The sequence below is a fragment of the Nycticebus coucang genome, chromosome 15, assembly GCF_027406575.1.
Source record: "Nycticebus coucang isolate mNycCou1 chromosome 15, mNycCou1.pri, whole genome shotgun sequence".
Classification (NCBI taxonomy): domain Eukaryota; kingdom Metazoa; phylum Chordata; class Mammalia; order Primates; family Lorisidae; genus Nycticebus; species Nycticebus coucang.
The window spans coordinates 91,330,019-91,342,630 of NC_069794.1; the positions used below are offsets into that span (position 1 = coordinate 91,330,019).

At 40.2% G+C, this 12,612-nt stretch overlaps 1 protein-coding gene across 1 annotated transcript in view; it reads right to left on the reverse strand.

The window, feature by feature from the left end:
- Nucleotides 1–2,808: 2,808 nt before the first annotated feature.
- FREM2 (FRAS1 related extracellular matrix 2) overlaps nucleotides 2,809–12,612 on the reverse strand; it is a 170,479-nt gene continuing 160,675 nt past the window's right edge. The window contains exons 18-24 of the mRNA XM_053563919.1: nucleotides 11,230–11,334; nucleotides 9,716–9,843; nucleotides 9,486–9,620; nucleotides 8,678–8,804; nucleotides 7,341–7,528; nucleotides 6,934–7,080; nucleotides 2,809–5,608 (exon numbers count right to left, since the gene is read on the reverse strand). Of these exons, the coding sequence (XP_053419894.1) occupies nucleotides 5,102–5,608; nucleotides 6,934–7,080; nucleotides 7,341–7,528; nucleotides 8,678–8,804; nucleotides 9,486–9,620; nucleotides 9,716–9,843; nucleotides 11,230–11,334 (1,337 nt within the window). The 3' untranslated portion in view covers nucleotides 2,809–5,101. The remainder of the gene's footprint in view (nucleotides 5,609–6,933; nucleotides 7,081–7,340; nucleotides 7,529–8,677; nucleotides 8,805–9,485; nucleotides 9,621–9,715; nucleotides 9,844–11,229; nucleotides 11,335–12,612) is intronic.

Genomic DNA, 12,612 nt, shown 5'->3' on the forward strand with positions numbered 1-12,612 from the left:
TCTCAAGAATGGAAAAAAGAAAGAGGGGAGAGGAGGGGGAGGGTGAGTGGAGGGAGGGCATTTGGTGGGATCTCACCTAATGTGCAAAATGCAAGGATACATTTCAAAACAACAAAGAGTATATTATAAATGACTTATCACAAAAAATAAGTGAGGTGATGGTTACGTTAATCAGTTTAAGCATTCCACATTGTATATCAAATCATCACATCGTACCCTATAAATATATAGTTATGATTTAAGAAAAATTAATCAAAAAAGTGAATCCTTAAAGGGATTTTTTTAATACCTTAAATGTCAATGTTGAACCTTTACTGAGAGAAAAATCAAGGCAAAGATCATCATCGCATGATTTAAATGATGCTTTTGTATTTTTCAGGAAGTTCTCTTTTCTTTCACCTAAAAGCTTTAACATTTTATAGAGAAGGGGATAAGGTCACAGATCTTGGCTGGACTTACTGGTTTTTGGAAGCAAGAGAACGTTAACTACACAGTGAAAATGGTACTAGTTTCAAAATGAGTAGAAAACCATCACTGGTAGAATGAAAAATCTCAGAAAAAGAAAAAGCTAGGTCATCAAATAGAAAGAAAACAAATGTAGATGGCATTGCTACATTAGTTTATGGCATTCTTTAGCAAATACTAAAAAATAAACACACAGCAAACAAATTTGAGGGGAAAGGAACTAAGTGCATTGGAAAGATGGAAGGCAAAACTGTTTAAAAGTTCGCAAATTTAATATTCTGATTTTTTTCTCCCAATAAATCAAAAGAGAGACTCACATGAGTATATTTTATTAACTTTAGTTCAAGAGAGACAGTTTTCTTTCTTTATTGAGGCTGGGTGCAGTGGCTCACGCCTGTAATCCTAACACTCTGAGAAGTGGGAAGATCACCTGAGCTCAGGAGTTCGAGATCAGCCTCAGCAAGACTGAGACTCCCTGCCCATACTAAAAATAGAAAACCTAGCCAGGCATGGTGGCAGGTGCCTGTAGTCCCAGCTACTCATGAGGATGAGGCAGGAAAATCACTTGAGCCCAGGAGTTTGGGGTTGCTGTGAGCTGTGATGCCGTGGCACTCTACCCAGGGTGACAGAGTGAGACTGTCTCAAAAAAAAAAAAAAAAGAAAGAAAAGTTTTCTATGTAATCTTTTTGGTGGAAACTGCAGGAGAATATCACATTCTCCCTTATTTTTATTTTTCATGTTCTTCTATTTTAAAGCCTCTTATTGAAATCAAAATAGCTACTCAAATCTAAAAGCCTTTTTTCCTCCTTAGCATCAAAGAATACGGAAAAGAGGTGAACAGACATCTAGGGGCACTTTGAACCTATGAAGAATATTTCCTAAGAATTTTCATGTCATGGCCATGCAATGCTGCACCAATTCTTGGAAAATATCTTAAGGAAAAATGTATCAACCATTGAACTATTGCTAAGGCAACTCCCATGATGGTATGTTTTTAAAATAATCTTTCTATTGACCTTCTGTTTAATCTTCATATGAGCCATTTCAGTTAGAACTATGCCTTTATCTCTTTCTAGAAATGAGTTGTTTGGTTGTTTTTATATGAGTGTGTGTTTGTGTATGTGTACATGTGTGTACGTGTGTGGATGCACGTGTGTGTGTGTGTGTGTGTGTGCGCGACACACTGGCATTAGTAAGGAAAACGTTTCCTGCCAAATCCTACATTTGGATTGGTAAGTTGAACTGACTGAATATTTGTATCCCATTGACTTGCCAGATGGTTAACGAAGACAGGACTGTTTGAAAGAAGGATTAACAGGACTGTTTTCAGATTAAAACAATTACGAACATTCCAAATTTGTAGAAAGTTTGCATCATTAAAACCCTTTTTCTTTTTCCTATTAAAGGACTGAACTAGTTTCCAAGTTAATATTAGGTAGCAGAAATAACTTCAAAAATCTGTCATTATATTTAGCTGTATTGTTGGCACTTTAACATGTCTCAACCTGGGAATACTTTAACTCTTAGCATTGATATGCATAAGGAATGGCTTTCTGTAATTTTTACATGGTCTATTTTCGTTTTTAATGTTGACTTTTGAGTTGGCATCCTGGAAAAGAACTAGAGATTAGGTGACTTGATAATGAAGCTCTTTTGCTGCTTAGAGAACCAAATCCCTTCCTAGGGAGCCAAGAGTTGGTACTTAGCACAAATGCTGTGTAGGCAGTGGCTCGGCACCCATTTCTAGCTGACTTCACTGGTATCGTTCCAGCACTGTGGGTGTTTGTGAGAGGTGGACTCCAGGGCTGCAGATGATGCTGAAGGCTGGGAAAGGAGTTTAGTGCCACCTCTCACTCTTGGAATAAAGTGGGCCTCTCTTCCACTGCAACAGAGGAATGCACAGCGCCCCACAGCTTTGCAGTACACTTCCTCGGCGTGGGATTGTGAAGGTCCATTCCATTAAATGACTGGTTTGAAATAATTTGTATTAGATTTGCCATCAGAATGCTCTATGACAGGTTGGGTTCTTTTTGATGAAAAAGAGCAGACTCTACTGCTGGTGTCCAGGAGAGATTTTTAAATTGTGGTTCACAGATAGATTCTGGTGTATTCTTGGTCTAGAGAGAAGCTAATGAAACCCTGACACTTCAGTCCAAACAAACAGCCACATTCAAGTATAATCTGCCCAGGGATGGGACAGTAGTGTGGTTTCTATGTAATCTGTCAGAATAGCTAATTAATCTTAGGTGAACATTCAATAAATGTGAACTAAGGAAATAAATGGAAACAAATAAGACCACCATTAAAATATATTATACTTATTTATTTTGATGTTTCATGGTTCATATGCTTAGGAGACCCACGAGCGGTAATATTCATTTATTTATTTATTTTGTCTTTATTGTATAATATCAATAAGGCCTTGGCTGGGCTCAGAGCTACTGGGTATCTAAGAAGTTACTTATTACTTATATCCTGGTCTCTACAAGAAGTTATGTTATGTATTTATTCTGCTAATACCAAAATAGGTCTCTAAAAATAAAGTATTGAAAATAAGGATCTGCTTTATTTAGCAAAAAATATTTTTTGCCTTATTTTTCCCACTAAAAGTGTTTTTTAAAAATATTAAGGCCTATTAAATTATACACTTAGTAAACAGGTATTAGGAAAATGATGCAAAGATCCAGTATCTTGTCCTTAAGAAGGCTTTATCTGCCTATTTCCCACAGAGAGGTCTCTTTTGGGGAAGAAGGGAGGGAAGATGATAGAAAGAGGATACAGAGGGAAGATGGGCTGGAAGGAGAAATTACTCTTTGTGACAAAAGAATAGACATGTCTTGTATTTTATGAGCTGTCCAACTTATGTACAGTAGTCTCATTAGAACACCCATTATAGAGTGAAATTGGATATAAAGGTAGTCTGTCCCAAAGGCTCAAAACAGACATTGTAATAATGTCCCACTGGTTACCCTATTCACCACCAGAGACCCTAAAATTGCATAATAGTTAGACTTTGAAGCTGTTAATTACTATAATTTCAGAAAGTTGACTGAGAATACTTTCTCCAGCAGTCTACATAAGCATCTACACTGTTTGAAGCTGCTTAATTCGTGTTCATTCCTATACAAATTATGAGGTAGCCAAAGAAGTAGCCAAGCACCTTGCAGAAGGGGGAGCCGAAGAGAGGGGGATGCTACGAGGTATTCCTATTTTGATAGATGGATTCCTGGGTTATGGAGAACTTCCTCATTCTGCAAGTCCTGGGGTGGGGAGCCTTTGAGATATGGGTAGCATCTCTAAATTTCTCAATGGAAAGATGCTACAGTCTGTTCTATTTTTAACAGGACTTTGAATATAGAGTCTAGAGCTGCCTGAAAGAAGAGAGGCGAGTATCACACTCTTATCCCTCTCCTAGTACCAGTGTTGCTTTCTTTTTATTTATTTATTAATTTTTGATTGTTAAATCATAGCTGTGCACATTTGTGCAATCAAGGGGTACAATGTGCTGGTTCCAGTGTTGCTTTCCTATTCCAATCAAAAGATGGTTGGTACTGACTGTCACCAGATTAAGACGTTCACATAAGACCCAAGAAGAAGTTGGTTTGATAACCTCATCTGTCAAAATGCTCTTTTACTCTTAAAGATACGTAAGAGGCACTCTGGTTGCACACATTATAGTAATAAATACCACTTTCTCCCTTTGCCATCTGTAATGATGTTTCTCATTATCATTCATGGGTTCAGTACTGCAAATATCCAGGCTCAGTTCTTGGAGAACATTGTCTTGTAGTGACTCTAACTCTGTGCCGTTTCTTTGTCATCCAGACATCACCAACCTACCCATTTCCCACAAATGTAGCACCAATAAGGAACACCACCATTCAAAAGCTCTACTATTCCTCACTACGTACCCAAAACAGAGCAGTCTCTCTTACAAATCTCCTCCAGAATTAACGTATCTTTGGTTTAATTTAACATTAAATGAGCAAATGAAACAAGGAGGGGCTGATGAGGATGAGAAGCAATACAGATGGGAGTGAATGAATTCCCTTCTATTTTTCCTTTCACTTTCTCCCAAATAGCAGATAAAGTGGTTTGTGGGTTGAGTTACCCCTGGTCATAATTCTACGCTGTCTTCATCTATTTGAAAACTTGTCATAATCAACAGTGTGTCCACCATTTTTCCAGATTACTGGTTCCAGTAGTAAGCTGTTATATAATGAACAAACAATGGGGTGATTGCACCTTCAAAGTTCACGCTAACACAGTAACAGTAGACTCTCTTCCCACTTCAGAAGGAGTCTGTCAGCACCTTTTAAATAGTCTCATCTCCACTGTGTAGAGAATATGTCTGAACAAGTACACTCCTCACTGTGCGTCTATGGCTTTGTGTAAGTGTACATACATCGTTGCTGCCTTCTGGGCATGAGGAAAGAGGTGGTCTTAATTTGTCCTTTGATGCATGGAAGAACAGACAGAAATCCAATCGAAGTATATTAGTATGGTCAGGTCTTCTGAGCAGCTTCATCACCGACGTCCCCAGGTGTCTGCAGCTTACCAGAAGCATCTGAGGTTCTACCGTGATCTTTTCTGAGGCACTTGAGGAAAAATGGCACTTGAATTCCACCTGTGCTCGTCAAACCTCTGAGCTGTCATCCTGGCGGCTGTGCGGGAACATCATGGGCTCGCCGCTGCCAGAGCTCTTCGGGGCGTCCTTCCCCCTGACACCCTCCTTGCTCCGGCACATCATCACTGCGATGACCATGAGGCAGATGCCGAGTAACCCCGCCGCCACACCTCCCATGACAGTGACCAGGCTGACCTCGGAGCTGGGAGTGCTGGGCTCCCGGGGCAGGACGCCCTCCGGAGGAACCCTCCCTTGGGGGATCTGCCTCTTGCTGGTGAAGTCCAGGGCCACATGCTGGATGTTGGTTCCCCGGTTGTTTTCAGCACCTATCTCCCAGGCCAGAGCGGGGGTGCCCCTGACCTCCCTCTTCTTCCGGCTCTTGGTGGTTGCGCAGGGCTTCCCATGACTGACCAGAGAGTGGTGCTCCACACTTCTCTTGCCGATGCCTCGACTGGCACTGTCTTTTGACTTGACTGTGTAGATGGTGTGTACATACCATTCTCGGCCCAGAGCCACCTAGAAAACACAACTCCGTCGTTAGGGAATTAGAGACTATACCTGATGTATGATCATCTATTTGCACAGATAATAATAAAAGAGAATTTCATTTAGTCTACAGAATTAATTTATTCGATATTTCTGAATGAGTGGACTATCCAAGGCTTTGGATACAGCATAATAAAATACATTCGGCGCATCTGTTAAGGGACCATGTACTGATAAATACCTGGCACTAGCAGTCACGGGATGTGACTCTAAAGAAGCAGATATTACATAGTCTAGCCTGTTCATTTAAAAAAAGAGTAAATAAGAATACAGAGAAGTTAGTGACTTATTCAATGCCACTCAGCTTGTTGGTGGCACGGGCAGGGCAGGACTCTTTCTTAGAGTATCTTGCTCCTTATTCATGTGCGTGTAAGACCATGCAGAGGGGCTGAAATCAGTTTTCAGGCCTTTCCAGGGCCTGGGTGAAGGAGAGATTTTCTGATGATTCTTTGAAGCATTCAAGATTTAGAGAGGCCACATATTTTGAGAGTTAATGTTAAAAATGAAAACAAAAAATATCAGACTTTAACTTCTTGTTTGAAAAGATTCAGAATATGCCTTCTTAAAATTCCCTTCATAGACTGAATAAGAATAACATATTTCTCCAGCCTGCATTTTGCCTGGATGATTCTTAATAAATACCCTAAAGGATGCACTTGATATCCCAAAGACTCAGAATGTAAACACGTCTCTAAAGCTGTAGAGTTGGTCTGTTCAGAAGGTCTTGTTCCACCTTCTGAGTCAGAATTTTCTTTCTTTCTTTTTTTTTTTTTTCCAGTTTTTGGCCGGGGTTGGGTTTGAACCCACCACTTCCAGCATATGGGGCTGGTGCCCTACTCCTTTGAGTCACAGGCACAGCCCATGAGTCAGAATTTTCTATCTTGGTTTCTGAAACGTTTGAGAGTGGAGATTTTGTGTGCCATGTGCCACTGCTATCCTGTGACTAGCAGGTCACACAGATCCCTCTAACACGTTCATGAAAAGACAATAGGAGAGAAGTTTGAATAGAGAAGCAAATTATCCAACTGTCAGTTTAATTTTATGTTCTGGGCTGAGTAAGAGTCTTTGTCACACATAGTCTTAAAATAATACTAACATATTAATAAAAACTAGAGTCTACAAAAGGCCATAGGCCCTGCGTGGGGCTGTGTGGTTGATACTCCTCGTCCTAGTCACCAACTCTATGTGACGGTACCATTCCGGCCACAGAGACACGGGACACCTGAGACGCAGGAACGTTCAGTGACTTGCATGTGGTTACGTGGCTATTGCAAGCGAGCTTGTTTTCGGCCTACCTGAAAGAGTGGTGTGGAGTCAACTTTAAATCCATCCGATCCAGGCTGATTCACTAAGAGAATGGCCTCAGGGTCATCTGCAGCCAGTTTGGCATTAAATAGGATACTTCCAAAGCTGGTGGCTTGTGTTTCTGGCTGGGCCTTGTCCTGTACGCAATGAGGGAAATGGTAATTGCTGTAGATAGCGCCAACTTTTTGCAAGGACAGAATGTTTTCCTGTTAGTTTTGTGCAAGTACAAATTTCCATAAACTGTTGCTTTCTGGTTCAATTTAAAACGAAGATATTGTTTTTAAATGTAAGACAAAAAAGGCTGAGATTTGAAAATCTATCTAGTTCAAAGCACTTACCATTATTTTACCCAATTTTATAAAACACTTACCCAATCTATCTGGGCCAAAGCACTTACCACAATTTTAAATCGATACAAGAGTGAAGGCGAATCAGCCAAGCAGCCATACTCTGCGTTTACTGGGCTGTACTTGGGGACATAGCCATCTGCTCCCGTGCAAAGGAACACCTTCTCAATGCTGCAGTAAAAGGATTCACCCAAATTCTGGACAGGATCCACCATGACACGGCCATAAATTATGTCACCTGAAACAGATATGTGGAAATGTTACTTGTGCTACGTGATAAGGTGTATGACAATCATGACACAGAGATTATTTCCTTTGCTCCCTAAATTTGCCATCCAATCTTGAAGGCCTTTGTGTGTTAGCTTCAAGATCTGGTCCACTCTCACGGGTCAGATAAGACCACCCTACAGACTGACCACAAGTGACTAAGATTTATGGAGTCTCAGATGCTTAGTCACTAGTGGGAATCACTGCAAGGTCTGCCCTATAATTTGATGCTCATAATATCCCGTTGTGGTTGAAGTCCAGTTTACGTAAGTAAATTAGTTGGTAAGATATAAGTTCATATGTGTACAATATAGAATAACTTAAGAAAGAAAACATCATGAAAAAAATTCAAGGTTCTCAATACTAATATGAAACCAATATATAAATAATTATATGCCCACATGAATGATAAAACACAAATATGTCTAGCAAGGGGGAGGGAAAAAGAGGGAGAGGAGAGGGGGGGAGAGAGGGCAACGGTGGGATTTCACCTAACGTGCATAATGTGAGGGTGTTCAGCACGCCCCCTGGGTGAAGGGCTCAACTACAAGTTGAACTTTACCTTGGAAGTGATAACAAGGTAACCTAAACATTTGTACCATCCAATTAATTTGAAATTAAAAAAAATTTAAAAAGAAAGAAAGTATCAATGAAAAGGCTAACAGCTTTACTTGCTTTATGGGACCCCCGGGCACTGGCTCACTTACTTCACAGCTATCACTAAACCTCACCATGGGTGCTAAGTGTTCTGCCAGGTGCTGAGTTGCAACCTTGAACAAGACAGGCACAATCTTTGCCTCATTTAAGATGTTATGGAGATGTAGCATTTGATTCCACACAAATTGACAAAACATTCAAGAAAAAAAATCTAGGCTTGTTCCAAAAGTCACTTTAGTAAGGGAGACAGAGGTTAGCTTCCTCAGTATTAAAATAAACAAACAACAAACAAAAAACTAATTTAAATGACTTCGTACACTTGCCACAGTAGATACTTAGTTATATTCTGAAATCCATGACAGAAGATATAATTCTGCCCTTCCCCACAACAGAGTGTCCGCGGAGCAAAGCACAACGGACACCTGTGACCAACACAGCAGCCCTCTCGTCTGTAAAGTGGTACCTTCTGCAAAAGCGACATCGCTCTCTTGTCCGAATCCCATGGATCCATCAGACAACCAGAGACTCTTCTTGGAGAGCAGGTACATTTGGGTGTTCAAGCTAAACTCAGCTGCCACTGGATCACTGACCTATGACCAAGCGTAAAGGGCCTTTATGCATTGTTGGAGATTCTGATGGTGCACAGACACAGTGTTCACAGAGACTCACACTAACAGTACACTGTGACGAAACATTGCTTTGTATTTTTTTTTTTTTTTTTTTTTGCAGACATAGTCTCACTCTGTCACCCTGGGTAGAGTGCCCTGGTGTCATAGCTCACAGCAACCTCAAACTCTTGGGCTTGAACAATCCTCTGGCCTCACCATCCTGGGTAGCTGAGACTACAGACACCCACCGCCATGCCCAGCTAGTTTTTTCTAAGTTTAGTGGAGATGGGGTTTTGCTCTTGCTCAGGCTGGTCTCCATAACCAAGCTCAAGTGATCCATTTGCCTCGCCTTCCTAGAGTGCTAGGATTACAGGTGTGAGGGACTGCCTAACCTGGCCTTTGCATTGTAATTTTTTATGTCCAACCAAACCAATTTAGGGAATTGTAATGTTGATTTTGTCCTTCTTATGAAAGCAAAATCATTTTGTAAATGGGACTAAATACCACTGACTGCTTGAGCTGACTTTCTTTTTTCTCATCATGCAAGAGTTAAAGTCATCCAGTTGTGATACATTATTTTTATTATATTTTTAACAATACAAGTAAACTATGACATTAACAAAGTGGGATTCTGCCAAAAGATAATGATTCTGCGAGACATACCTGTTGGAATCGGATGTCCAGGTCAAAGGTGACAGGCTCTCTGGGGTTGCAGGTGATGGGCAAGCGGTACTCCTGATGAGGTGGGGTGGTGCACGGCAACAGCTTTACAGTGTATGTCCCTGAGTAGTCACGTACCTCGGAGAGGACATTTATATATTTCATTTAAAAATCTGAGGTGTCTTCAGAAGTCAGCAGAAAAGGGAAATTAAGAAAGAGTCTCAGTCACTTACTGCAAAGTCGGAGACAAAGCTCCATTGCTGCACTGGCTGACTAAAGGTCGGTTCACTTCTTAGGAGGCGGAGGGAGAATGTGAGGCCCGGATGATTAGCTGACATGATCACTGAACTTGTAAAGGATGCTGGGAGGACGGCAGAAATAATCGCGGTACAGTGGTGAAATCAAAGAAATACATGTCAGGTTAGCGTTTTCAAAGTATCTTATCATACGATATTTGCTTTGATTCTTACAGGAATCTGGCAAAGTAGGCATAGTTAGTATACTTATTCTTATTTTGCAGATGGAGAAACTGGGCTGAGAGCGACTGTGTCACTTTCCCCAGATCACACAGCCAGGATGTGTAATATCTGATTCCTAGTTCAGTACTGTTTCTGCTTTGTAATTCAGTCAAAAGGTAATTGTACATAAATGTTCAAATTGTTCTGGGCTATTTCCCAGGAGTCAGAAGAACAAAATAAAGGCTGATGTGAATGTATTTATTGTGCGCCAAAGCCATGAGCTGAACTTAAAATAGTCTATGAGTATTCACACAGCTGGGCAAACCCAATTTATGAATGGAATCTAATTTTAATTAGATTGCTTGCAATTGTGGCTAAACAAAGATTCAGTTTATTAGAAAGGTAGACATGTGGAAGGAAACTGGAAAGACCAGGAAATCCTTGTTTTAAAGGACTGTCAATTACAAAAAGCAAGATGATTTTTTTTTTTTTTTAGTTCTTTATTTCTTGTAGTTCAGTCTCATCAAAATACAACGAAGCCTCTTTGTCCTCCTAAATACTCAGCCCTATGCTCTCCTTTGTTAAAGCTCACGCCCAGAAAACGGAAGGATATAAAGATAGTGAGTGAACTGTTTTCCCTTTCTAAATACCAGTTGGCATTCTGGTAAAATATGCAAACCACTTTAGTAATTTGAAAAGTCAAATAAAAAATAGATTATTTCTAATGAAATGTGTTTTACAAAAAAAACGAAGTATTTGCGGCCCTATTGATGATATTCAAAGCACAGTCCATCAGTTAGTAAAAATGCAAAAACCAATACTTAACAAACATAATTAAACATGTCTGAAACTTAGGTCTGAAAGTGGAGTACCACCCCTCACTCTATTAAAAAGTTTTTTCACAAGGTAAAAGCTGTTCACAGTGCTTGTTGAATGAATCACCCGAAGTTCAGTTTTGTTACTACAAGGGAAGCAAAGCAGAGAGATTGTTATTCCTGCGCTTTTCATCTAAGGAAAACTCCACTTAAAATGACCTCAATAGGGTTTCTTTTTAAATGTATTCTAATTAATTTGCTTTTTCTCTAAAATTCTGCCAAATGGCAATTTTGTGGATTGCTAGAAGAAGCTGAAAAATCATCAAGCCCTCATGGAGATAATTACACGTATACAATCCATGTGATATTACAGGCTTCAGAGATGATGAGGAAGCATGCAGAAACATGTGCGAATCTGGAGGAAGGGGGTCCTTGCTGCATGAGGAATGGCTGTGAATGGACCACGGGGCTTACCGGGATGTGACTGCACAAACAAGCCATGGAAGTGAGCCTCCGTCTTGAAGTGCACGGCCAAGCGCCCCTCCTCGCCGATGCGCATGCTGGTGGGATAGAGGGAACCTGCAACGAAGAGCACACACAGGGATACGGGTAGCCCGAGACCTGGCAGGTGCAATTCCTCCCCAGATGAGTGCAGATGGATCTTGTCTTCAAGCATTCTTATCAGAAGAATTTTGAATAATAAAAAAGACAGAAGTATTTTCATTTTCTTTTCTAAGGAGAAAAGGTGTCTAAAAGGGAGTCAAAATGAATTAAGGAGCATTACGGTGGTTACTATGAAACATACAGATTGATTAATTATAAGAGACCACGTTATTTTTTTTCCCTCCCCAGAATATAAGTTTACAAAAATGAAGCCGTAAAATGAGAGACATGACAAATGAACTTGTCAAAATTATGGAGCTTTGGATAGGTAAGCAGAAATGGGTTTGAATTCTTTAGAACTTTCCGAATTTTGTAAGCTTAAAGAAAACTCTGGAGCTTTCCCGAGAAACTTAACAGTTTGACAAAATGTATTTCCAGATGTAAATAGGAAAGAAGTCATCCTTAAGCAGAAGTGGAGAACGCACAGCAGGTGCTCATCAAGATGCATCTCCCAAGGCAAGATATCAAATTGTAACATTTGAGATATTTTGGAATGGTTATTTAGGGTGATCATATTATCTGTTGGATAACTCTAATTTTTATTCTATCCTGTTCTTTTCTAGTTTATTCACTGAGACAGTGTCTCACTCTGTTACCCAGGTTAGAGTGTTGTGGGGTCAGCCTCACTGCAGCCTCAGACTCCCAGGTTCAAGTGATCATCCTGCCTCAACCTCCCAAGTGGCTGGGACTACAGGTGCCCACTCAAACACCAGGCTAAATTTTTCTATTTTTAGTAGAGATGGGGTCTTGGTCTTGCTCATGCTGATCTGAAATTCCTCCTGAGCTCAAGAAATCTTCTTGCCTTTTCCTCCCAAAGTGCTAGGATTACAGTGTGAGACACCATACTTGGCCTCCAAGCAAATTTTAATTTCCTTAAGATAGTACTTTTTTGTTTGAGATGCACTATCAACCCTATTTTCCTCTGGCTAGTAAAATATAAAGCAGGCATGATGATACGGGCATTCCCAGGAAGAGCACCAATTCTACCAATGGATTCATTAGTTTGATGTTCTTGGACTTTGAGTTATGATTCTGATAAGGAGATTGAAAAGAAAAGTTTTGCAAATATTCATGGGCCAACATGCCCTCACAACCTGTGTTTCAAGACACTCAGCTAATGTATCCCAGAATAACACCATTTTAAAATAGCAAGAGATATTAGCCATTTTATCTATCATTCAGAGGAAATTAGGT